Source organism: Pseudopodoces humilis, chromosome 29, assembly GCF_049639895.1.
Source record: "Pseudopodoces humilis isolate 2021_Gansu_Grassland_sample_001 chromosome 29, ASM4963989v1, whole genome shotgun sequence".
Lineage (NCBI taxonomy): Eukaryota > Metazoa > Chordata > Aves > Passeriformes > Paridae > Pseudopodoces > Pseudopodoces humilis.
In genome coordinates, this window is record NC_142228.1 from 5,497,071 (window position 1) to 5,521,311 (window position 24,241).

At 41.5% G+C, this 24,241-nt stretch overlaps 1 protein-coding gene across 7 annotated transcripts in view; it reads left to right on the plus strand.

Annotated features, from left to right (window-relative positions):
- Nucleotides 1–24,241, plus strand: part of TLK2 (tousled like kinase 2) — a 42,980-nt gene that overhangs the window by 9,685 nt on the left and 9,054 nt on the right. For 5 of the 7 annotated variants that reach the window (XM_014261096.2, XM_014261095.2, XM_005532532.3 and 2 more), the window contains 13 exons: nucleotides 1,013–1,084; nucleotides 3,447–3,516; nucleotides 4,545–4,588; nucleotides 5,673–5,768; nucleotides 8,416–8,583; nucleotides 9,143–9,238; nucleotides 12,086–12,178; nucleotides 13,721–13,831; nucleotides 14,983–15,119; nucleotides 16,530–16,682; nucleotides 20,449–20,515; nucleotides 22,344–22,441; nucleotides 22,825–22,906. In XM_014261096.2, the coding sequence (XP_014116571.1) occupies nucleotides 1,013–1,084; nucleotides 3,447–3,516; nucleotides 4,545–4,588; nucleotides 5,673–5,768; nucleotides 8,416–8,583; nucleotides 9,143–9,238; nucleotides 12,086–12,178; nucleotides 13,721–13,831; nucleotides 14,983–15,119; nucleotides 16,530–16,682; nucleotides 20,449–20,515; nucleotides 22,344–22,441; nucleotides 22,825–22,906 (1,287 nt within the window). The remainder of the gene's footprint in view (nucleotides 1–1,012; nucleotides 1,085–3,446; nucleotides 3,517–4,544; nucleotides 4,589–5,672; nucleotides 5,769–8,415; nucleotides 8,584–9,142; nucleotides 9,239–12,085; nucleotides 12,179–13,720; nucleotides 13,832–14,982; nucleotides 15,120–16,529; nucleotides 16,683–20,448; nucleotides 20,516–22,343; nucleotides 22,442–22,824; nucleotides 22,907–24,241) is intronic. The other 2 variants (XM_014261098.2, XM_014261099.2) reach the window with 2 other exon arrangements.

Sequence of the window (24,241 nt, forward strand, 5' to 3'; positions counted from 1 at the left end):
TGCAAAGTTAAAAATGCTAAAGTAGAATGCATCTTCAGGAAAAGATGCTTACAAGTTATTAATGGAGAACTGGCTTTATCATGTCATTCTTCCTGTTAATACATTCCATCATTAATTGTGAATCTTGTTTTTACATCTTTGTCAAATTGGTCTTCATTTCTTAAGTTAGATGTGTAGGAGGATGCTTTTATGCCAGGATAAAACACAGTGACTTAGCATGATTCACTTTTTCCTTTTAAGACCTGTTTTATTAGAGAACTTAATTTTCAAACTGCTTGGATATGTAAAAATGCAGATGTGTATCCAGTAGAGCCTGCAAAGATGCAGCAGACTCTTGAGGTACCTGGTTACAATTTTGGTAAATCTGTTCCAGCCTTGAGTTTCTGCTTTGGCCTGGTAGCACCAGCTGCTCTGTGGGCAGGTTACACATGGGTCCATAAAATAGCTAAGTGGGAAAGACTGTGTTATGAGGACCAGTTGTACTGTGTTTGTACTGCTGTTAACAGAAGTTTTGTTCACTTTCCTAGTGTTAAAAAAGCATAAAATGACACACTTAAATCAGTGGTACAGCCAGCATCTGATAACAGTATTAGTTTGCTTATCAGATAAAGATGCGTCTGAATGCTTAGCTCAGGATCAAGCAGATGCTTGCCTGGAGAGCTGAGCTTGGAAATCCTGGTACTCAATAAATCATTTTTCTTCCTCAAACCTTAGGCTTCTATAAATACCACCTTGGCTGTTTTGTGGATGTGGGTAAATAGACCAGTTAGGATATGAACTGATGCTGAAATACTCCAAAGGCTGGATCATTATCCTGAGAAAAAAATTGATGAACAATCCAACTTTCATACTGGAAATGGCTTCTGAAGCCTCTTAGTGCCCCATCCTGTGTCTGGAAGTCTGACCCATGGTGCTATTGTAATTGTAGTTAGCCCAGAGATTGAGTGTTTATTAGGATGGGTCTGCCTTGTAGGGAAGTTGTTTCTAACAGTCTTTGCTTGCTTTTCACTAGGGTCCATTAAATAGTGAGTCTTCCAACCAGAGCTTGTGCAGCGTGGGCTCTCTGAGTGATAAAGAATTGGAGGTAAGCAGGCACAACTGCTCGGGGTAGCCAATCGATCTCAAAGCATGGAAGAAATTGTGTGAAAGTCAATGACAGTCAACTTAGTTTGGAGAATGAAAGGGATCAGGGAAGTATTTAGCTTGACCCTGCAGGCTTTCAGCCTCTCTGTGAATCTCCTCCTTGAAGCTTCCCACCATTCCAGGCAGGTTTTACGCAATCCCAAACACAGCGGTCATAAGGCTTAGCTGTTTTCAGTTCATTGGGACGCGTTTTTGGATACACATAAAAAGCCAGAGAGCATTAATGGAAAAGTTTGCCATATCTATCAAATATTTGAGTTTGCCTAAGCCTATACAAGGCAGAGCCTTTTGTGGGTTGCTCTCTGGAAGTGTGGGGAGGTGAAAATTGATGCTTTGTCCCTGGTTAGTCTCACTTCTTTAGGATTAACTATTTCAAAATGCTCATCAAAGCAGCAAAATTAATTGTAGTTGGATTTTTATTCTAAAATTCTATGTTAATAAACCTAAATCTCAAATTTAAGTGCATTTTCTTATGCATTTCTTACAAACTTCCCCCATAGTTACCAGGTAAGTTTTGGATCATATTTCCCTCTATTATATGGCAGTACTGATATGAGGGGCTTTTGAGAATGCAGTATCTTAAATACCATAAAGTAAGTGTAGTTAATAGTGAAAATCTGAGCATTCTTCTAATTGTTTTTTTAATGAATTTTTGTGGAGAGATGTAAATTGACTAAGCTTTCGATGTACTTGAATCTCCCATTCCTTGCTTTTTCAGTCTTGTAACAGATAATGTTGTGTGTCAAGTACTTATTTGTAAGTACTTGAATGGAAAAACAACTTAAAACTGAATCTCATCAATATGCTCACAGCTCCATGGAGGCTGTAATGGAGCCTGTGGTGTTAGTCACACGAACGCTGTTCAGGAGCTGTTCTTCACTACACACTGAGGAGGCAATGTCACTGACTTTTACACATACAGGGGCTGGAGCAGCAGGCCTCTAGGTAGTTTTGGAATTTTCAGTCCCCTCTACCTTGCAGACACAATAACTCCCTTTTGTCTTAGCCCCTCCATCCTCTTACCAAAACAGCACTCCGTCAATGAGTGCCCAGCTGGTAACATGGGGCTGTAGATGTCCAGCACCCACTGGTGCCAGGTTTTTATTCAGCTTTATCCTTTTTATGCTACTAAAGGTGGGAGATGTATTTCTGTGCTTAGTATCTGTAAGTCTTTTGGTAGAGATCTTTAAAGAGGGTACTTGGGATTTGTGTTTCCAAACAGCATGAAACTTAGGTTTACTACAGACTCTCTGGCCATGGCTTTCCCTCCCCCAGAGCTGTGGTCTGCAGTGTTTTTTTCCCTGCCCCCAGTCTGTAGTTTGGTGGTGGCTGCAGTGATTGGAGAACTTAGAGTTTGGGAATTGTTTGGGGCAATTTGGGATAAGAGATGTTTTTAAAATGACAATGGTAATGGGAATGACAAGGCATCTCTTTCCAGCAACCTCAGTGAGCTTTCCAGCAGTGCTTCCAAATGTCTTCGTCAGGTTTGACCACAGATGTGACCCTGGTGATGGGGAAAGCACTGTGCCCAGGTCTACTCCATTCTCAAATGTTTAGGTTTGCTAGCCTTGTGCAGACAGATAGGCATGACACTTCTGGAGCCCACAGGCCTGTCAGCTGTGCTCTATGTTGTGCCTGTACATATATAAACTGATCGTGCATAAATCCACTGATCAGCTGCCCATCTGGTCTCTGGGTGCTCACAGAAATGGCACATGCAACTGACCCTTGACTTAAATGAGAGCAGGTGAGGAGCAAACAGAAGTCTAGGTGAATTGCTGCATCAGTAATACCTTTGTTCTGGCTGCTGTCCTGGGATAGTTCTTGTAGCCATCTGCAGTGGGCTTTGAGAAGAAGCATTACCTGCAGGCAAAGTGAATTGACATAAGAGACTGTGATTGGATTGCAGATTTTAATGTCAGTACTTAAACCTCTCATCGTTATTCCCCTTGTACCAGTACTGTGATCACCTAGAAGGGTTTACGTAGGTTTTTATAAATGTTTGAGCTTGCTCTGCTAACCTTGTGACATCACTGGACAGTAGAGGCTGGCTTGCAGCAGCTGAAATAGAAAAAAATAAATTTACCTCCTTGTTAACCACATTCTCTCCCTCCTGCTGCACATCTACAAGAAGGTAGCAACTCTTTGAGAGCAGTTGTTTCTTTAAGTACTAATTGCAGAAACAAATACACCAGAGAAATGAAACGGCCACTGGGGATATGGAACAGATCATTGTGTTTGGGCATTTTCTTTAAATCTTGAAATAACTGCAGTAACGTTAATTTTGAAGTATTGTTTAATAGACTCCTGAGAAAAAGCAGAATGACCAGCGGAATAGGAAGAGGAAAGCAGAATCCTATGAGACCAGTCAAGGTAATCCATGTTCCAGCCCTGCCACAGGATTGCTGCATGCTTGGTAACTCAGGCACAGTTTGCACAGGCAGTGTCCTAGGAAACTAATGGCTCTTCTCAAGGGTGTGTCAGGCAGCTTGTTATAAACTACTCCATGATGGTGTATTCTTTTCTGGGAGCCTTGTTATCCTTATTGGCAGGAAAATACTTGGCTTATTCACACAAACTCTTGCATTTTTATGGGACAGGCTGTCCAGAGGCTTCATATGCTGCTCTGAAGTGTTGTTTTGCTCCTGTGTTGCTACATATACAGCAGCCAGACTTCAGACAACAGCCTATACTCTCTTCCTTGCTTTCCAAGATGAGTCCCTGCCTTGTTAGAGCAAGTTCTCGCCATGACAAATCAGGAACAAGCTGTGCCCAAGCAGGCAGTGGTGTCCTGAGTGCTGTGGAAAACCTGGCACGTTCAATCCGAGTTCAGATTTTCCAGCAGAGGGGCAGATTTTGATTTCTTTCATTCTTCAACAAGAAAGTAATGAGAATTGTGTTGACGGAACTGCTTTGATAACATAATAGTAAGAAAAAAGGATTAAGATTTAATGAACTGATGTTAAGCCACTGCTAATTATCTCTCAAACTCTTACAGGAATGCTTGTGAAAGATCTAATATGAAGTAATTTATTTGAAAGCGGAGGAGTAAAAGTACCATTTGCTCTCTGCTTATCTTGAAGGAAATTTTGAAAAACCTATGCAACAGTCAGGACCTTTAGTGTTTTCTAAGTACTTAAGCAAGTGCAAATGCTCTTTGATTGGATCTGACATGTTTGGAACTGAGAGTCAATTGAATTGTCAACTGTAGAGCTTCCCAAAAACAGCACAAGGGCTGTAACCCTGGGGCGGGCTTTTGTTGTGCAGAAGCTTTGTTGTGATAGGTGTTGCACTGAACGGGAAAAGGAGTGTCAAAATGTAGGAGGAGTTTTTTAGAATAACATGGTAACTTCTCTTCTTAAAAGTACATCTCTTACTTTAATCCTTTGCTTTCATTTTAGGGAAAGGCACTCCTAGAGGACATAAAATTAGTGATTATTTTGAGGTAAGAACCTTTTCATTGACAAATCCGCCTTAATTCACATTTTGCAAAATCTGTAGAAAGAAGTTTGTGATGTGACATGTGTTACTGGTCTGTCATTGGGATCACTGATTGATGATGTCAGCCTGATATGCTAAGATCTGATTAGACAGAGGATGAGGAAGTTGTTTCTTTAAATTAAGATTTAGTTGAACAGTTGATAGGGCATTTTTTTCACTGAAGTATAGGTTTGAGGTTGATTTCCATCGAAACCTGTATCTCAGCTGAGGATAGCTCTAGGTTTGCAAACAATTTTGATAAAGGTCCAGTGTTGCAAAAGGGCCCACCTGCACAATCTACCTGCTGATTGGAGTGGGAAGTTGTTTACAGAGTTCTCTCTTACCAAAAGCTTCCCTTGGGAGGCTGGCACTATAGGGGACAAACTCCTCCCCAAAACAGTGAAGGACATTCTAAAAATCAGTATTCTTTTTTCAGTGTATAATATCTGAAGTTTTTCTAGGTCTGCACAATCCAGAGCTGTAGCTTTTCTCTTAAGTTTGTTCTTTATTTTATGGAGTAACTCACAGAAATTAATGCTTATTAGTGCTTACCTCTTTGCTGGGTAAATTTTTTTATAAGTGGTAGACTGTAGGGGTTTCTGTACCAACTGGAGTGGTTCCCCAGCTCCTTATCTGTCCTGCCCCTTAACAGTGACTGGCACAGGTACTTCAGTGGAGGTGAACGTTCCCTGCACTCCTGTGGTGTACATCAGATGCATCTCCTCACAGGGAATGGGCTTCCTAATTCCAGAGAGTAAATAAATAACTGATCTATGGCCAAGCATGCAGGTTTATACCTTTTTGTGTCACAAAGGAAGATGTCCTTGGTGCAAATACAAATGTTTGTCTTAGATACTTATGTTCTTTTGAAAACTCCATTAACTGTTAAGGTTTTCCTCTTAATTTATGTTCAGTTTATGTAAATTATTCCCTGAAGCCTATAAAGCTTCATTTTTAAGAAAAAGGTATTTCTTCTGCCTGTGTAAAATTTTGTTAAATGTAGTATCTCTGTGGAATTTCTGATGATCAAATCTTGTTTTCATGCCCAGTTTGCTGGGGGCAGTGGCCCAGGAACCAGTCCCGGTAGAAGTGTGCCGCCTGTCGCCAGATCCTCTCCACAGCATTCCCTGTCCAACCCTTTGCCGGTGAGTGTTCTTGAGGACACAGCTGGTGGCCTGGCATCAGTTAACTTGGTGGCTGTGCTTCAGACAGGTAATAGAAGGTTCTAGACAGGGAAGTGTCTCTTGGTGAGTGATTTGGCTTTTCTCCATTTTAAATCTGAAACTGGGCTCTGAGAGTGAGGCCATGTCTAGGACCCTGGGACGGTGGCTAGTCCATCCATAGCTGATGTGAATATCTGAGCTTAAATCATACAGGATGAATGTTTCTAACATGCTGTGTGGGTACAGCAGGATGGTGGTCCTTAATAAAGGTGGAACTGATCCATTAGTTACCCTGTATTCTGTTGCAGCACATGAACTTCTCCATGGAGTTGGGAGTGTGTTGCATGTTTGTGTGGCACTAGTCAGGGATTTTCTGATCTTGATTGGACCCCTTGGGTATCTTGAACAATGTGCCCACCACAATTATTTTGGGAAGGCCTTTTACTTCTGTTCGTATGCACATGACTTGCAAGGGGCATTAACAAAAGCTTGCAGAGAAGTGTGTATACATGCACAGCTGGTGCTGGTTTTTGGCATGTAATTCCACTTTACTTGCAGCATTTCTGCAAGGTCAAAATGTTTTGAGCCATTTTAGGACAGAGCGGCTAAAAAAAATTGTTGCAGCTAGCAAAGCAGTATTCAGAGGCACTGTCGTCTGAGCTTCAGTTTTAACCATTGGCTGGACCCCTCTTTAAAAATTTTCAGCACTTGTTGAGTGTCACAAAAGTCTGGAGACGTTGTGGGAAAGGTTGGCATTGTCTAAGCGAAATGCAGAGTCTTTACTGATTACATTATTCTTCAAAGACCTTTGTGCAGTTCCTGAAAGTACTGAACTAAACCCCGGCACTGAACACTGCTCAGAATTACATGTGTTGCTAGATTTCAGAAGCTTTGCAATAGTGCTTGAAGGGAGAGCTTCGCATACGCTTCTAGATACTTTTTAATGTTTCTAAAAACTAAAGTACATCTTATTAATTGAATGAACTTTCATCCTATCATGTATCAATTCACTAATACATCTCTTTAAAGAGAAGTTAATCAAGAAATATCATCTCCGAATGTTGTAGATGTGTGAGGGATTAGGGACAATTCTTTATTCCAGCAGATTAGATAACCCACAATGGGACAAGTGGATTCTTCCTTTGGTTTTCTTCTTCTACGTTTTGAGTAGGTAAAAGTTGGGCAGTGTTTCTGGTTGAATATTGATGTCACAGTTAGTTTCAGCTAGGCCAGTTTCTCTCTCCTTACACAAGTACTTATCTTCTGTTCTTTACTCTTGTAGTTGAACCTGTGATGTTTGTTTATTCATAACAAACCATTCTGGGCCTTTGCAAGATCTGTCCTCTTCTTACAGATTGAATGTCAATAGTTTGATCTAATCCCCCCCCGCCCCCAAAAACGGGGGGATGAGTAAAATTGGAGGACATTGAGTGTCTTAACCATTAGAGGTGCCAGTGTGATCTTGGAAGGAAAGCAGAGTGTTAAAATGTCTTTCACATGACACAAACCTCCTCCAGACCTGACTTAATCTGTACTGTACTGGAAAATTTCTGCATTCAGAACTTTCAGATGAATTGTAATGGCCTCAGGTTGTTACTACTTCTCTTCAAATCTCTTGGCCGATTTGAATTGCCTCACTTCTCATTTGATTAGAATGATATGCAGGTCTTGACGCTCTTGCAAGGCTGCTCTCAGGCACAAGCATTCTTTTGGGAAGGAAGCACACTCTTGATATTGGTGATATTAACCAGAAAACAGGTTGCAATTTAAGTTTTTAAGAAAAACTGAAGCCTGACCTGACTGTTTGCTTTCTTGGAGGCATTTGCCTGGCCTGGAGTTACAGCTTGGAAGGACTTGGATGATTATTACCTAGATTGCAAAATTTTAGCAGTGATGGTGTGGCTTTGGAAGCTGGGGCACTGAGATGCTGTGTGCCGTAATCAGTGTAGCTCAGATGATTCTTGTTGTTAAACCAGTTCCTCCACCACAGTTGGAAAACTAATATACTACAGGAGGAAGGAGCTGGCCCTTGAGAGATGTAATGTACCTTTAAAGGATTTTGGGAATTAATTAGTACTTTGCTTACCTTGCAGGAGACAGGCCCCAGCTGTAATGACAGAAGTGAGATTATCCTGATGTCTGGGTCCTAGACATGGTTAGGTTCCTACCATTTAGCACTTCTGACTCAGTTTACTTTACCAGACTAGCAATGTATCGTGAAATTGGCTGTTTGAAAATGAGTCCTTAAGAAATCTCAGATAATATAATTGTGACTGCTTTGACCAAATTCCCAGTGCAGAGTTTTAGACCTGCAATCTGTTTTGCCCCACTGATACTGAAGCACATGTATTTGCAAAGAAAGGGGATGTTTTAACTGACAAGGAATTCTGTCCTGTGTGTTCATTTGTTAGAGTTTTTTTCAGTTGCTAACTTCATTCCCTTGTTGCTGTCTGCCATTGGAACAATCACTGCAGGAGTTCTGTTTGAGTTATCAGATCCTCCCCATGCTGCCTGCTCATTCCTGAGCTGCTGCTTTGCTGACAACGGTTTTGGCAGAGTCAGAGAATCACTTTTTTTTGTAATTAAAAAAAAAAAGTAGTTCATTGTCTTTTTTTTGACTGTGTTGCAGCGGCGAGTGGAGCAGCCGCTGTATGGGGTAGACGGCAGCGCAGCCAAGGAGCCGCAGGAGGAACACTCTGCTTTGCCAACGCTGATGTCGGTGATGCTGGCGAAGCAGCGGCTAGAGAATGAGCAGCTGGCACAGAGGGGAGGTGGCCTCTGTTTTACTTTTGTCTCGGTGAGCAGCTCTGAAAAGATTTGAATCTTAAGGCATATGTCTAGTTAACGGATGGGGATTTGAAGCTTTTCTGCCCAAGTGCAGCCTTGTTTTTTTGCTGACCCCAGTCTGTCATCTTCTGGTAAGTTCACCTTTGTTGTGAAGAGTTGTAGCTCCCTGGCTTTGCTTGTTTAATAAAATGGTGTCAGTTTTAAGTTAACAGCTCAAAATCTTACATAGATCAAAATGATGTCATCTGAGAGGATAATCTGATAGATGCAGAAAGGCAAAAGATTGAAGTATAGTCTTCCTGTGAGAAACATTTGGTTTGGCCTTGCTTAATCTCAGCTGCCGTGAATTATATCAGGCTTTTAAAAGCATTGTCTTCAGCAGGTTGGGCCAGGCTTCTTGGAAGAAACTGACTGCTTTTTCTGAACTGAATCTCTAAAGCATCCTTAAACCTGAACATGAAAGTGTGGTGTAGGCCAAGCTGCAGCTTCAGTGTGGAGATGAATGTATCTGCAGAGGCACTGGTGGTCGTGCTGAGGGACATGTAACAATACACAACTTTCTTTTACAGGCCCAGCAAGGCAGCCCATCTTCTACTGGATCAGGGAACACTGAGCATTCCTGCACCTCTCAAAAACAGATTTCCATCCAGCACAAACAGTCACAGGTATAGCTCACTAGACAACATAGCTCTTGGGTGTGAGGTTGAAGCTTGATGCAGCTTATCTGCTGTGCTAGAGGGTGTCACTGATAGGGGACATGTTTCCAGTGAGAAGAGCCAGTATTCCCAACTCCATCTGTAACTACTGAGTGAAGTTATTTGCTTGGGGCTTTGTTTCTCATCCTGTGAATAATGTTTTCAGTTGCTGCTGCTGGAGTTTGTCCAATCTGCTGCTGAGGCTTTTCTGTGTCAGTGCTGTGGCCAGTTTGTCACCTGTGTGTGATTGTGCTTGGGAGAGGAACACCTCAGCTCTGTCTGTTTCTGCTCTGTTTTATTCTCAATGTTCTTCCTCACTCTGGAAGTGAAGGTGAGAAGGAAGCCTGAGTGATAGTTGTGAATGTCTCTGTTCAAGCGCTGGGTCATGGGTGCATCACATTGCTTACAGTACAAATAACCAACAATCTGGCTGGCAGCTCTTTGACCTCTGCAGAATCCACTCATGGAATAGTTTGTCCTGTCAAGGTGGAACATGGTGTATTCCTGAAAGTGCTTCCCAGCAACTTCACTGACCTGGGATCAAGAAAAGGAGTATCTCTATCTCTTCTGACTGCACTGCTATCTTTTTGGTAGCTTTTAAGTTACTGAGATTCTTTTAGCTGTGTCATCTTCTGTTGCTTACCATGGTGCCCAGCTTTATCTGCAGTGCACCTGGTTAATTTCTTCTCCAAGTCTGCTTTTAATCTTCTTTGGATTTTCATCTCAGATCTCTCTGCATCTTCCCTTGAGCAATTTTTAAACAATCATTTCCTCACACCAGTCTGTGATGATTTGTCATCATCTGTCAGAGATGATTTTGTTGCTGGGATGGTCCATTCTCCATTAACCCTGCAGGTGGTACAAGTTCTCTGTTCACCAAGGACAGCAATCCTCCCCCTGGGAGTACTCACTTGCTCAAGTCTGGGCTCTGTTGTGTCACTAGGGTCACATTCGTTGTCTGTATTGTTAAAATACTGGTCTGGGAAGATCCTTGTTTCCTGACAGTGCATGGAGAGATCTGTGTGAGAATGATGTCACAACTCAAGAACCTGACAGAGATTATGTCAATCTTCGCTGTCTCAACACCCATGCTTAAAACCGTGGTCCCGCCTGGAGGGAAACAAGGTGTTTTTATTTTCTTCTGTGCTTAACATGCCCACAAAGGTCTATGTTCTTAGCAAGACATTATCTGAGCAAGCTTTCTGCCAGTGTTCAGCTTCATCATATTCCCCAGAGGTCTAGGTGGAGCATATATGTTCAGGAAATAATCTAGGAAGATGTTTGGTTGCATGATGAGGACACATAGACATTCTTGGTTTTTCCCTTCCAAGCCTGTTTGGAGTTGATAGAGTTAAAAAACAGATAAACTTCAGTGATTCCCAGCTTGAGTCACTTGTGGCAGTGCCAAAAGCAAATCAGCATGATGTGTTTTCCTCAGTGTTTTCAGTTAGTGCTGGGGCCCAAGTGCTCTGAGGTGACTTGGTGTGAAGTCACATGTAGAAGTATGTATCCTGAGTTCATCTGACACAGGGCAAGCATGTCTGTGCACTTGCCTAACTGAAATAGCAGTCACTTACTAAAGCAGCTTTCTGCTGTTTGGCCACCAGCTGCACCAGGTTCTCCACAGATATCCTGTATGGTGCTTCCCATGGCAAAGTTTTTCCTGCAGGCAAGCAAGCATGAACCAAGTTGAGTCAGAGGTAAGGTGACCTGCCCTGCCTCTTTGTCTCTTGGGATTTAGGCCCATCTTGCTTGATGTGCCATGCTGGCAGGAGCTCTGTTTGAGCTTTTCTATACCAGGCACATATTGGGAAAGCGACAGTCAGCTAGGTTTGTCTCTTACTCCATGGTGCTGGCTTCCAGGCAAGCTTGAAATTTGGAGAACAGTTATATAATAACACCACAGGTAAGTCTCTGCAATCTGTTCTCAGAAACGGAATAGGTGCCTGCTAACCAGAAGTGTGAAATCTGTGTGTGCAGTCCTGGAGAGTTTTCCTCTGTGTCAGCTTGGCTGTTTTAGGTTCTGTGTTTATGTATATGCTGACTCCTTTCCCTTTTCTTCCCCACCCTTTAATTGGAGTGCTGAATCTGAAATACTCAAAGAATATTTCAGTGTGTCTTCTGTTCCTGGGTATAAATCTCACTTCACTGCTCCACTGAAGGTACTTGTTCTGCACCCCATAAAACTTTCCAGATAGTTTTCACTCAAGAGCTATAAAGCTCCTGTGGAGCTTTATTAGTGGGTACTAATACATCAGTTTATCAGAAGCAAAAGCTTGTGCCCAATACTCTTGCTGTCAGTCAGTTACAATATTTTAAAATTAATACATGTGTTTTCTGTCAGGACCACTTTAGAGCCCACAGGTGGTGGTGTTGTCTGCAGGTGGTTATCTGTGCTGATGAAAGATCATAAATTTGATATTCCAGCTAAGGGCTGGGATTTGATGTGGGTTTTTTTTCTTAGGCCTTTTTTCTGTACAAGCTCTCCTGCACATAGATCACCAAAGTGTATGCAAAACTCAACTATAAATGTAAAATTCACGGGACACAGAGGATATTTCAGGCTGTTGAGAGTTACTGGTTTGTGCTGTTCAGAGGTGCTAGCTCACTGCACCTGCTGTGCTGGAGAAGCCCTCCATGCAACAACAAAATGAATAATGGAGAATATTCTTCCTGTGAATGCCAGGATGTAGGGGATCAGTTCTTCTGAGACCCAGCAGTTCACATCAGAGGGGGTTACACCGGGATGTTAGTGTTGACTATTTGAAACATTATCCATTTGTCTTAAACATGGTCTATGGTGATTTTTCCCTACAGTCTGACCTCACAATGGAAAAAATATCTGCACTAGAAAACAGTAAGAACTCTGACTTGGAGAAGAAGGAGGGGAGGATAGATGACTTACTAAGAGTAAGTATTTAAAGTGGGACAACTCTTCCAAAAGCTGCTATTTAAAGGTATTTAGAATGCTTGTGCCAGACAGGCTGCAGAGCTTGTATACCAGCTGTAGAACCAACACTTGCAAGGTAAAACAAATCCAGTGATCCTTTACCAGTGGGATAATTGTCTGGCCTGTGGACGCTGTTTGGGCCTGCTTGAACCTAAGTGATGTCTGGGGACGTACAGTGCAGAGTAGCTCAATTGTAGCTCAATTGTTTGTGTCCTCAGTAGTGATCTGTTGCACACTTGTGTATTTTGCTGGCTAACCTAGTAGGCTTCTCTGCAGAATTCACAGAATGGTGTAATCATTAAGGTTGGAAAAGACCTTGAAGATCACCAAGTCCAGCCATAAGTGTAGCACCACCACCATGTTCTCACAAAACTACATCCTCAAGTGCCACATCCGCACATTTTTTGAACGCTTCCAGGGATGGTGATTCTATTTTCCCTCCATCAAGTTACTCCCCTCTTCTAAGTCTTGAGGTGCTGACTCTGCCTTTTGTTTGGCAGGATGTCCAGTAACCTCTCAGTAGCCTGGGAAGCCATGTTTTGAAATGCTCATTCAGGAGAATCAGAGACATGTTTAGAGATGACAACATTCTTTGGCCAAACCAAAAGTATAAAGCTCTTAACCTATTAACACTCTTCAGTAAAAGATAAATACCTTCAAATCAAGGATCTTGTCTTAATGGAGAAGTTCTAATTGACTTAGCTTTCATGAGCTGGAGAGGCAGCTCTTGTGAAGTGTTGAAAAACATTAAAAAGCACATTAAAAGTAGTAGTTGTGTGTGTCTGGTCTCAGCACCTGAAAGAGCTCAGTCTGGCTCATTGGCAACATGGGGCACATGTGAGCTTGTGGGAAACAATCCATAAAGCAGGAAATAGATTTTTTTTTTTTTTAATTATTAGTGGTTTTTTTTGTTTTTACCAGACTACTCATTGGAAGGGAAATGGTTAAATATAAATCTGTTAATAAAAGTGGTTGCACATGCCCTGCTGCATGCTGTGGTGGTATGAAGCAGTAGCTGCCACTAGGAGCAGTCTCTTGTAGAAGGGCTGATGGAAAGTGACTCGAACAAGAATTTAAGTGAAAATACAGAGTTCCTCCATCCTTTTCCTCTGCTGATATTGTGGCTAAAGAGGGAGGATAGACCAGCAGTGACTAAGCTATTTTGAGATTTCGTAGCTGTGGCAAGGTCTTAAATTTTTCTTTTTAAAAAAAAACATTAAAATACTTTAGCTTGTCTTTAGTCTCTTTGTATCTTAGTTCCTTACATGTAAGCCAGGACAGCAGAACTTCCCTGTTCTAAAGGGGTGTTAAGATGTGAGTTAAAAACTTAAGAGTTTGTCTTGGATGTTTTGCTAAACAAAACCTGTTCTTTTGTCCCACTGGTTTGCTGACTTTAAGTCTGATCCCCACAGCTAGCTGGAGAAACTTCTTCTTAAGTGATGCTTAGTTTGTTTCTTCTAAGTGGTTTAAAGTCACAGGCTTTGTCCTCTGTTCACTTTTAGGCCAACTGTGATTTGAGACGGCAGATAGATGAGCAGCAAAAGATGCTGGAGAAGTACAAGGAGCGGTTGAATCGATGTGTAACAATGAGCAAAAAGCTTCTTATAGAAAAGGTGAGCAGGGAACATCTCTGCAGTCACAGTTCATGTCCTTGAAAGCATCTCTATCTTCTTAGCAGTAAAAACCTGCTCCTGTTGCTTTAGTGATAAAAGAGAATTGGAATTCTGTCTTGAATTATTTCTCTGCAAACAGGAATGTAATCCAAAGACTGAAGTGGTTCAGAACATTCAGATTTGGTCACTTTGTACAGTGGCAGAGTGATCTCTTCCTTAAATGAAGGAGCTGTAAATGCAGCAGGCACTGCTTGATTTGGAAACCCATACATTGAAAAGCAACTCTGTGCAGCTCTGGGAATGCAGGAGCAGTGTCCCATTGTACAGTGGAACTGCAGATACACTCTGGGACATAGGCACATGAATTTCCTTCTTAAATGGCAAAGTTAGAGATTGTTGCTTTGCACAACACTGAAAACCACACACTGGCAACAGTGCCAGGTTCACCAGCATCCAGCCTGGTTCAGTACTGAAAGATTTCTGGCTTTCCTGATGGTTAAATGGTGCGGGGGGTTTATTTGCTCTTTCACCTGTTGGTCAGTTACTCCTATTGTTTGTGGGCACTGGATGGGCAAAACTACCCAGTTTTTATATTTATATACCCAGTTTATATGCTGGCTGGGACATATTGTCTGTTTGAGTTGCTTTTGTCATAAAGCTGATTGTTCTTGGCTGAGCAGGGCTTCCCTCTCCAAAGTAGTGACCTAGCTGAGATTGTGTCACTTTCTGGACATGGTACAAGACTGGCTGATCACTGTATCTTAGTCTTAATAGTGATTCAAGGTACATTTTCTTTCTTGATTTCCTCAATAAGGGCCTGGTCAGAGCCAGGCCTGCAGTCTAGCTAAGCTATTGGTACAAAGGGATAGTTTTAATCCTACTGCCATGTAGATCTCAGCTGATCATAGGATGGGTGAGCTGCCCAGGCAGTCATCAGAAGGGAAGAGTGAGGCTGAAATGTCATGATGAAGGTGAACAAATGCCTGCCAATGCAAAGCACCAGCAATAAATCGATCAATGATATTCAGCTGAGTTTCAGATAAGCAGAACTGAAATAATAAAAAGTGGTAAGAATTGGTGGTGTTATAAAATGCAGCCCTTAGGTAGTAATTTATGGCTTGTATTTTTACATGGCTTTATTTTGCTTTCAGTCAAAGCAGGAGAAGATGGCATGCCGAGATAAGAGCATGCAGGATCGACTGAGGCTGGGGCACTTCACCACGGTGCGGCACGGCGCGTCCTTCACTGAGCAGTGGACAGATGGCTATGCCTTCCAAAACCTCATCAAGTGAGGATAAACAGGATTGTCTTTAACCTCAGAGGCAGAAGTGGGAAAAAAACCCTAGCAGTTGCATGTCAGAATGTTGAGAATGGTGTGACTGATGCATGGAAGGATCAGATAGGAACTCCTGACAATGGGGAACATTTTTAACACTGAAGTGAGAAATCTATTTCCACTGAAACTTCCAGAGACTTGAACTAGAATGAAACGGTTTGAGTTGGCCTCTGGGCCAACTGTTGCTACCTGTCAGGAATCCTCAGTGCACCCACCCAGCTGTGTAGTGCTTGGGGTGGAGGGGTGGACCAAAATCTTACATATGTCATGAGTCAGTCAATTTGATTTGCATCCTTGCATATATTAGTCAAAGAAGGCTAATTAGCTTGCTGTTTTTTTGTTTTGTTTTGTGTTTTGGGGTTTTTTTGTTTGTTCCCCTTAAGTTAGAAAGTGGAGAAGCTTGAAAGAGAAAATCCATACTATTTAACTTGTTTTGCCTTCTGGTAATAGTGATGAAAGGGACTGCAGAAACCTGGAAATGAAGATCAGAGACCCTTTATGCAGGATGTTAATGGAAATATCCAGTCAATTCCCACCTGGCCTAGACCTTTAAGTAGGACTTGGCAAATTAATTGCACTAGAAAGCTATGTGTGATCCTTTAAAATCACATCACTTCTCTGTAGTCTGATGGAGAGGTGCAGCTCTTGTTAAGAACTATATGTTAAGGACAGATTAAGGATTTTATAATTCTTCCTTAGTTTGTGCTGTAAGACATGGAAAAAATACTTGTGGAATAGTTACCTACAGTCTCAGTCCCTTTTTAAAAGGGAATTAGGTATGCAAATGCTTGGGTCATTTAGACTTGAAATTTCAAGAGTGATTTTGTCACTGTGAAATGTTTGAAGACAGTCTTTTTATCTTGGAGGAGAGACAGTTCCTTAGTGAAATCAGGAATAGTTTTGGCTATAGTCCAGAGAATTTAGGATTGCTTAACTGTACTTCTCCAGTGTAAGGATACTTTGTCAGACAGTGCCAGACTTCAGGAATAGTTTTAACAGGAAGATCTGAGATTCTGAACAGAGGCTTCTAGGAAAGTGTGCAAAGTTAGTGACTTGCCATGGATCCTAGGTTTCCGTGGGGCTCCTTTGGATGTCCCCTGTATGGATTAAACCTTTCACTTTCTGAGAGATTACTGTGAGCCAGGAAAAGAATCCCCATTTTGTGTAAAAATACCTTTAAAACTCTGACTCACCATGTTTGGCACATCCTCCATTTCTGTACAAAAATATTTTGTTACGAATCTTAAAAGTATAGCTGATTTAAAATTCATGGCTCCAATCTGGTAAGAACAGATGCTGAAGACAACAAAATGCACACCCTTAGTTATCTGTGTCATGTTTTTTCTGCTCTGTGCTTTTCAGGCAACAGGAAAGGATAAATTCCCAGAGGGAAGAAATAGAAAGACAACGAAAAATGTTAGCAAAGCGGAAGCCACCAGCAATGGGGCAGACCCCTCCAGCCAGCACTGAGCAGAAGCAGCGCAAGAACAAGACCAACGGAGCAGAAAACGAAACGTAGGTTCTGTGGCCTTCTTGGTGCGTGACAAAGCCACATGCTTTGATTAGAGCACAAAATATCTCCTGGGAAATGGAATCTTGCCCTTGCCTTCAGGTTTCACTCCATGCACAAATGAATGTTGTGGAATTAGCCTGGCATTCGGCAGTATCTGGCTTCAGTTCTAAACAGTTTTCATTGAAGTAAAACAAGGATCGTTGCTGAGTCCAGACTTTGTATGAGCTTAACTTGATTTTTTTATGAGTCCAGTAATTTTTTCAGTATTCCTGTTGTGGTCATGTTTGAAAAGTGGGCTCTGACTTTAGCGTTACAAATCCAGAATTGATACTGGTATCAGGGTATACGCGGTGCTTTTTTGTAAGGAAAACAAAATTGTACACATTTAGAAACCTTGATTTCTATGTATTTACTGTGGAGAATTCTGAGTTAGGAGTTTTGAAACAGTTCATTTGGGGTGTTTATCAAAACATGACATGTTCACACATGACTCAGGGCAATGGTGGAAGTGCTACTTTTCTCGTTGACTTTTGTTTTCCCCTGCCTCTTTTGAAGTTACTTGTGCTCTAAGAGACTTGATATTCTTCTAGAGTAAAGCTGGGGCTCAAAAGAAAATTAAAACATTCTTTTTTCAGAAGTTTTTGTGAGTTAGAAATATATTTAGTCAGAGACTTAGCCCTACCTTCTTCTAGTTCCCTTTATAGACTTCATTATATTGCTGTAGGCTAGTACCATAAACCTCATTGACACTTTTCATCTTTCATTATTAAATCTCCTGGGCTTGACTTGACCTCAAAGTTCTAGAAGCCCTTTGAATTCTTGGTCTTAATCTTTAAAAGGACATGGGAAGCAGAAGCTCCCACTGCCTTTGCAGTCTCTGTAGAGATGGGGGACAAGGCTGGGTGAATCCTGATATTCAGGCTGTTCTCAGCTCCATGGCTGTGCCCCCAAAATGGGGTTATAGGTACCTGCATATCAGGTGGGTTGTGTTGGAGAACACTGTGTGCTTCCTGTGCAAATAACTAAGTTGGCTAGAGACATTTCCCTGTCATTCTGGCCGAGGGAGCCTGAAAAGAACTAAATAAAACTTCGAAGTCATCATTCTGTACCGCCAGGTTTGAGCTGGGATAAGCAAATGGAATGTCTGTACATTAATATTTTGAAATATTGCTATTCACTGTGGCAACCTTTCACTTCCAAAGGGCAGAATGAGCTTTCCCCATTTTTGTGGGATTCTTTTTCACTAGCAGTCTGGTGCTTATTCTGGAGATACAGCAGCACGGGTCCTGATGTGCCCTGGGAATCCTCATCATGTCTGTGATGCTTCTACTTGTGCTGTGAGCCTGCCTTGGCATAATCCAACTTTACCATGCTCTGCTAGGAAGCCTCTTGGGCTCCCAGGTCTTTTTCTCCATTTCTTGCTGGTTTATCATTTTTCACTGATACATTTTAGGGTGATATCTTCATGGTTTAGAAAAGCTTCTTGTTGTGTACTTGATAAAAAATGCTTTCCCCAGGGTGTATGGATATGGTTCATGTGGAGTGTTGTAGCTTATGTGAAAACACTGGGTTTTTGCAAGTCAGCTGTAGCAACTGGACTGACTGACTACTTGCTTAATCATTAGTTATCCAGGAAGTGGATTTGTTGGGTCATTGTGTATCAGGAACAAAGTTTTATGACTTCTGGAGGGAGGCTTTTCACTGTGGAACTCTTTCAGAGGCTGACTTTTAGGCAATTTAAATATAGGTGTTTCTAAAAGTAGAATGAGAATCAGACAGACAAATTCCTCTTTGATTTTTGGTTCCTCTTTGGTCCATGGTTGTTGTTGTGTCTTAAAAAGGAGAGGAAGGTCCTGTGATGCAAATTTAAACACAAGCTCTCCTAAAATGAGTTTTCTAGCCTGTGAATGAGAAAAGAGTTTTCATTTAGGAAGATTAATCCACTGGGGCTGGTTGAGATTCATTAGGGCAGCTTGGGCAGCCTTCAGCTGTGCTAGAGGTGTAGGTAGGGTGTTTCCAATATGTTTCTGTGAAACAGGGCAGTTTTTGTCTCAGAGCCCCCTTGATTTTTGTGATGGTTGCTGTGACAGCTGTTTTGGGCAGTGTTAGCTTGATGGTGCTTGTTATATCTCTGCCCTAATGAGCAGACTGGTGGTGTTTGTGCACAAACATATGTGCAAACCTTGGGTGCTGGTTTATTCATTTTTCTCTTTATTCCTTACATAGCAACAGCAACCAATCAATCACAGAATTGCAAAGACCTAAACTCTTGGGATGGTCTTTTGGACTACCTTAAAATTCAAGCTGTTTGTGTGAATTAGAATCATAGAATCACAGACTATCCTGTTCTATGGACTCCCAAGGATCATCAGGTCCAGCTCAGGGCCTTCAGCAGATTCATATGAAATGAGACAACATGTGACCATTTTTGGTACTGTCTTTGTCTTATATGTGTCTTTATTTTGTAATAAGCAGTTCCTTCTGCTCAAGATTCTTTCATAGGGAACTTGGCTTATGAGTGTGTGATTAAATTTATCCAGTAACAACTGCTTGAGGCCTTGTTTCAATACCTGGGCTCTGCATTATCGACAGAAGGAAGTTGGGACATTTCAAGATGAGCAGTTGATGAGCTGAATGCTCTCGCCTCTCAGTTTAAGTAAGAGTAAGGTCTCCCTGCACAGATGTAGGACTCGGTCCCACCTTGAAAGAAGCTGAGGTGTCGATGCTTTGGATGCGTCCTGCACTAACATTGTGTGAAGTAATGTGTAGAGCATAACTGCTGTTGCAGAAATCCTCCTGGGATATGCTTTTAACTCAATTTAGGTTTAAAAAAAGATATTAGTATGCTGTCACATGCATGTCTTGCATACAGAGTGAACAGATGAAGTTGATAAGGGCATCATAACTTTATGTTCACATGTGATGCTTTTACCAAATTCCTTGTTGGTAGTAATGAGACAGTTAATATAGTGATTCATTTTTCTAATCCTAAAGATCTCAGCATGTCTTAGCATTTCACTAGTGATGGGCTCTGTCACTGTTTTAGTGAAAGGCTGTGCTTTGACCTACGTGGCATGCTTGGCATGGAAAAGACTTTGAAAACATTATGAAACTTCTTTTGACCAACCACCTAGAGCAGAAACTTTGCACATCATTTGCTATCAATAATATAGGGGTTATCCACCTTATCCCATTGCTTCTCCTAACTACACGTGAGGTCAAAAATATGATAAAGTAAATTTCCCAAGGTTTCCCTGGAAGCCACTGGGCAAAACCTGAAACAGGAAAAAGTTCTGAATCCCAGGTCATTGTTCTGTTTGCAGTGGCTGTGTGGCCAGGTGTGCTTCTAGTCTCAGAGTGAATAGCTATCTTGAATTATTCAGCTTCTATTACAAAGAAAAATTTGAAAATTAGTCAGTAAAGCAAACTTTACATAGAAAAATAAGATGTGGAGTATTTGGGCTTCACTTTTCTATATTTAGATTATGGTTTAACTGTCTTTATTAGAAGTCAGTCAGTAGCCTAGATAGGTGTTACTCGGGACTTGAATTTGAAATTAATGGATATTGTTGGGGTTTAAGGTTTTGTTCTCCTTTAGACTGACAATTTAAAAATATAGGTTGAAGAGTTTATCTAAAAAATTTTGTGCTGGCTGTTGATGTACTCTCTGGAGTTGTTACTTCCACTGGCAGTGTGCATTTTTCAGATCGTTCGCTTTATCCCGTTTGGAAACCTAATATGTTGGTTGAGTCTTTCTTTTTTATGCAGGTTAACATTAGCAGAATACCATGAGCAGGAGGAAATCTTCAAACTTCGTCTAGGTCATCTTAAAAAGGTAAGAACTAGTTGCAATTAAGGCTTTTTGTGCAGTGTTCTGTGAACAAGAGCATTTCTCTGTAGAGGTCACTACTTGTTTGATAATCAGGAGGGTTTTGCACTTGAAAGGGATAGCCAGGATTTTGTAATCATTTTTTTGGGGCAGTGGTATTCACAGAAGATGTTCTTTGCTTCAGTAAATAGATTCCTGTGTCCTTACAGTTAGGATTTCATGCAGAGTTCCACTTTTTTGATACATCTTCTGTCACTGTGATCTGCCTGGTGCTGGACTCTGAATGTGTATAGTGTATAACATGGGGGAACAACAAGGAATGGACCAAGGGAAGAAAATTGTAAGAATAGCAGTCATTGACTTTTCCAGTTCTTTGCAATATTGAGTAACCAACGTTTTCAGTCCAGTAAAATCTCATGGGTTGCAAACCAGTCATGTTCAGGCTGCTGCAATGCACATTTGTTCTCAAATACCTTGGCCTCAGTAGGAACTGTACCTGCAAGTGAGGTTATATTTAGATAAGCTCTTGGTTACCTTAAAAGTGATTGCAGTGACCTATAAATAAGTTTTCTGGGACACTTCAACAGGTGAAATACTGGGAAAAAAAATAGATGCCATTTCCTGGTTAGGTGTGATCTCTGTGAAGGCCAAAGAGTCTTTTGGAAATGAACCAAAGAAGCAGCAAGTGTCTTGCTGGAGTGCACCTTCCTTTTTCAGGTGGTGCTTGAGCTCTATGTGTAGTTGTTTTCCTGTAACTTGACACACAAGCTGAATGCAAGGCCTCATTAATGCATCCATACTCCTTGTTATTTTCTGTGGAAGGGAAAATTACTGCACACCCAGAATCTGCTGGCAGTCTGCCCATTATGCTTGATTGTCCTGTGAACAAAGAAAAGTGAGAATGCTGCAGCCATGCTGGCTCTACAGCTCCCACATTGCTCCAGGGGATTAACTGCAGGTCCATCTTTCCTGGCATGTAACATTGCCACCCCTGGCAAATGGAGGAATCCATTTGGAAATGGACCTTAATGGAAAATGAAGTAACGTGTTGGGATTGTGGCATTGTCTGAAGCTGTGCTTATCCTTCTCCACTTTTGGAAACGGGCTTATTCTTTATGTCTAAAAATAGAAGCAGTTGGAAAGGGAAGGAGCAGAGTCACAATAGTCACAATACTATGTCCCCTGAGTCACATACACAAATTGTGCTGCTCAGGGAGCACGTTTGAGTTGAGGTTTGTGGCCCTGGCCACAGTGATATGAATTCTCATGTTGTTTTTGAGGGCATCAGAACTTCCAGCTAAACAAACACTATGTCAGAACTTCCACATGGCATTGAGGAACACTCTGACGTGTTTGAGCAGTTACCACTAGCAGAACATAATGTCATTCTCCCACACTTCCTGTCCTGTCCAGGTGCTGTCTCATCCCATGTGACATCATGAAATCCCTGCTCTTACTGCTAGGGGCTGTCTTCTTTCTCATGTCCCACCAGCACTGAAATTCCTTCAAAAACAGTTGCATAGCACTTATTTAGGGAAGGAGAAAAACCACAGCAACAAGGTTTCTTAATCACAGAAAGTATTATAAACAAGGAGTTGTAAATATATGTCTCCTTCTGTCTGCATAGGTGTGAACAGAACTGCCCAGACAGCTTTCATTCCTGTTACTTGACTGCAAATTGACTCTGACCATCTCTCTGATCTCCCAGACAAGTTATGCCAATAACTTCTCTCCAGAAGTGGGATTGCATTTGTGTTTCCATAAATCAGGTTGAAACACTACCTGTAGTACCTTGCAGACTGTTGTGTTTTTCTTTTTGTTTATCCTTGTGCAGGAAGAAGCAGAGATCCAGGCAGAGCTGGAACGGCTAGAGAGGGTTAGAAATCTGCACATCAGGGAATTGAAAAGGATACACAATGAAGATAATTCACAGTAAGCACATGGGATTCAGGCATAAGAACTTAAAGTAATTTTTTATTTGTTCTCCTCATAATGAAAAATAGTCTTTTCACAATGGAAAACACTTAATTCTTTTTAAATTGATGTTATAACTCAGTAGCCACGTGATTGTGGGCTGGTACGGTTATAGCTTGAAGTTCATCTAAGACAAAGGCTTCCAAGTGCATCAAGGTACCATTAAGTAGTCTTGCATTGGTGCAGAGTGATCAAATAGCATCAAATTTGTCAGTCATTTGCACAATTATATTTCCCTGTCTGAAAGTGAAAATGTTGTTTCTTAGCTGTGCAGTAGCTGTAATTTATTGTGTAGAGGACATCATTATTTCTGTCTTCTTAAACTGTGTCTTTCTCACCAGATTTAAAGACCATCCAACGCTAAATGATAGATATTTGTTGTTACATCTTCTGGGTAGAGGTGGCTTCAGTGAAGTATATAAGGTAACTTGGAAGTGGCAGTCTGGTGTAATCTGGATCTGCAGGAAGCAGAGTTTTTACACTTGTTTTCTCAGTGCTGTGTGAGTTATGGAGGGAAGAAGGGGGGGGGGCAATGCTCATCGTGCATCTGGCTTGCATTAGACATCAGAGTTGAGATTTTCAGGTACTGGCCTTGTCCTCAGGGGTCAGATTTCCTTCAAATATGTGTCAAAAAATGTTGCACCAAGTCTTCAATTTTTGTTAAGACAGAGAAGCAAACCACTTGTTTCTTCAAATGCTATGCACAAATATCTGCAGTGGCTAAGCCTTACTGAGATGGCGCAGCAAGTCTGAACATCTCTGTAAATAAGAGAAAATAGCTCCAACAATAAGAGCAAAGCCTGTACTTCCTGGGGGTATAAGGATTTGTTTCTTGTGCCTTCATTTTACCCTCTGAAATAGCAGACTGGGGGCAGTGTGTGTGTGCATGTGTAGTTTTGGGACTTCCTTAGACCTGAGGATTCCTGGTATGTCAGCTTTCTTAACAGCCAAGACCTGGGATGCTTTGGTGCTTGCTATTTGACTATTACACTAGAGGTATTCTGGTTCTCAGTATTCCCCATTTGTATTTAGAAGTTTGGAATTCATGCTGAATTTGGCTAGAAGGGAAGTAATTGTCCCATTGCACATATTGGAAACTTCGTTGTGCTTTATTATTTTGATACAGCACAACAATAAGTACCTAAATTAAGGGGACTGGACTGCTCAGATAGGGGGGAAAAGGAGTGTGAGCTGTGTGTAATTACTTTGATCTGCTTTGCTGATGGAGGAGAAAGTTTTGGCTCCACAGATGACAGAAGAGGGTATGAATGTTTCCTACCTGCCTGTTCTTAGGAGCTGTAACTGTTATTAAAACAAAGAAGTGCTTTGCCCTTCTTCTCCAGGGTCTTGGCCAACCTATTAAGTATTAGGAATTTAGTGGCCAACTTTTGAGATGCACATACATTATGCCTGTTTGCTTACCACAGCATTTTGTCCTGTCCTGGAAATCATTATATTATTGTTGTTGCTCTCAGGCAAGGTAGATTTCTGCTTTGCTCTGTGAGTGGAATTTCAAAGGTTCGTCCTTTAAGGACTGTTTAAATAATAAAAAAGTGGAGGGAAGGATACACAAGATCACACAGCGCTGCCATTGAATTCTCCAGCCTTTATATGTGCTGAAACATTATGCTTCAGTTTGGAGAGCTGAGCTACCAATGTGAAACAAAGTATTGAAAAATCTTCTGTATTTTGCTGGGGTATTTTTGCTAACCCAAGTGTAGAAAATTAATTTTGGACTTGGGGGGATAATAGTGGGGT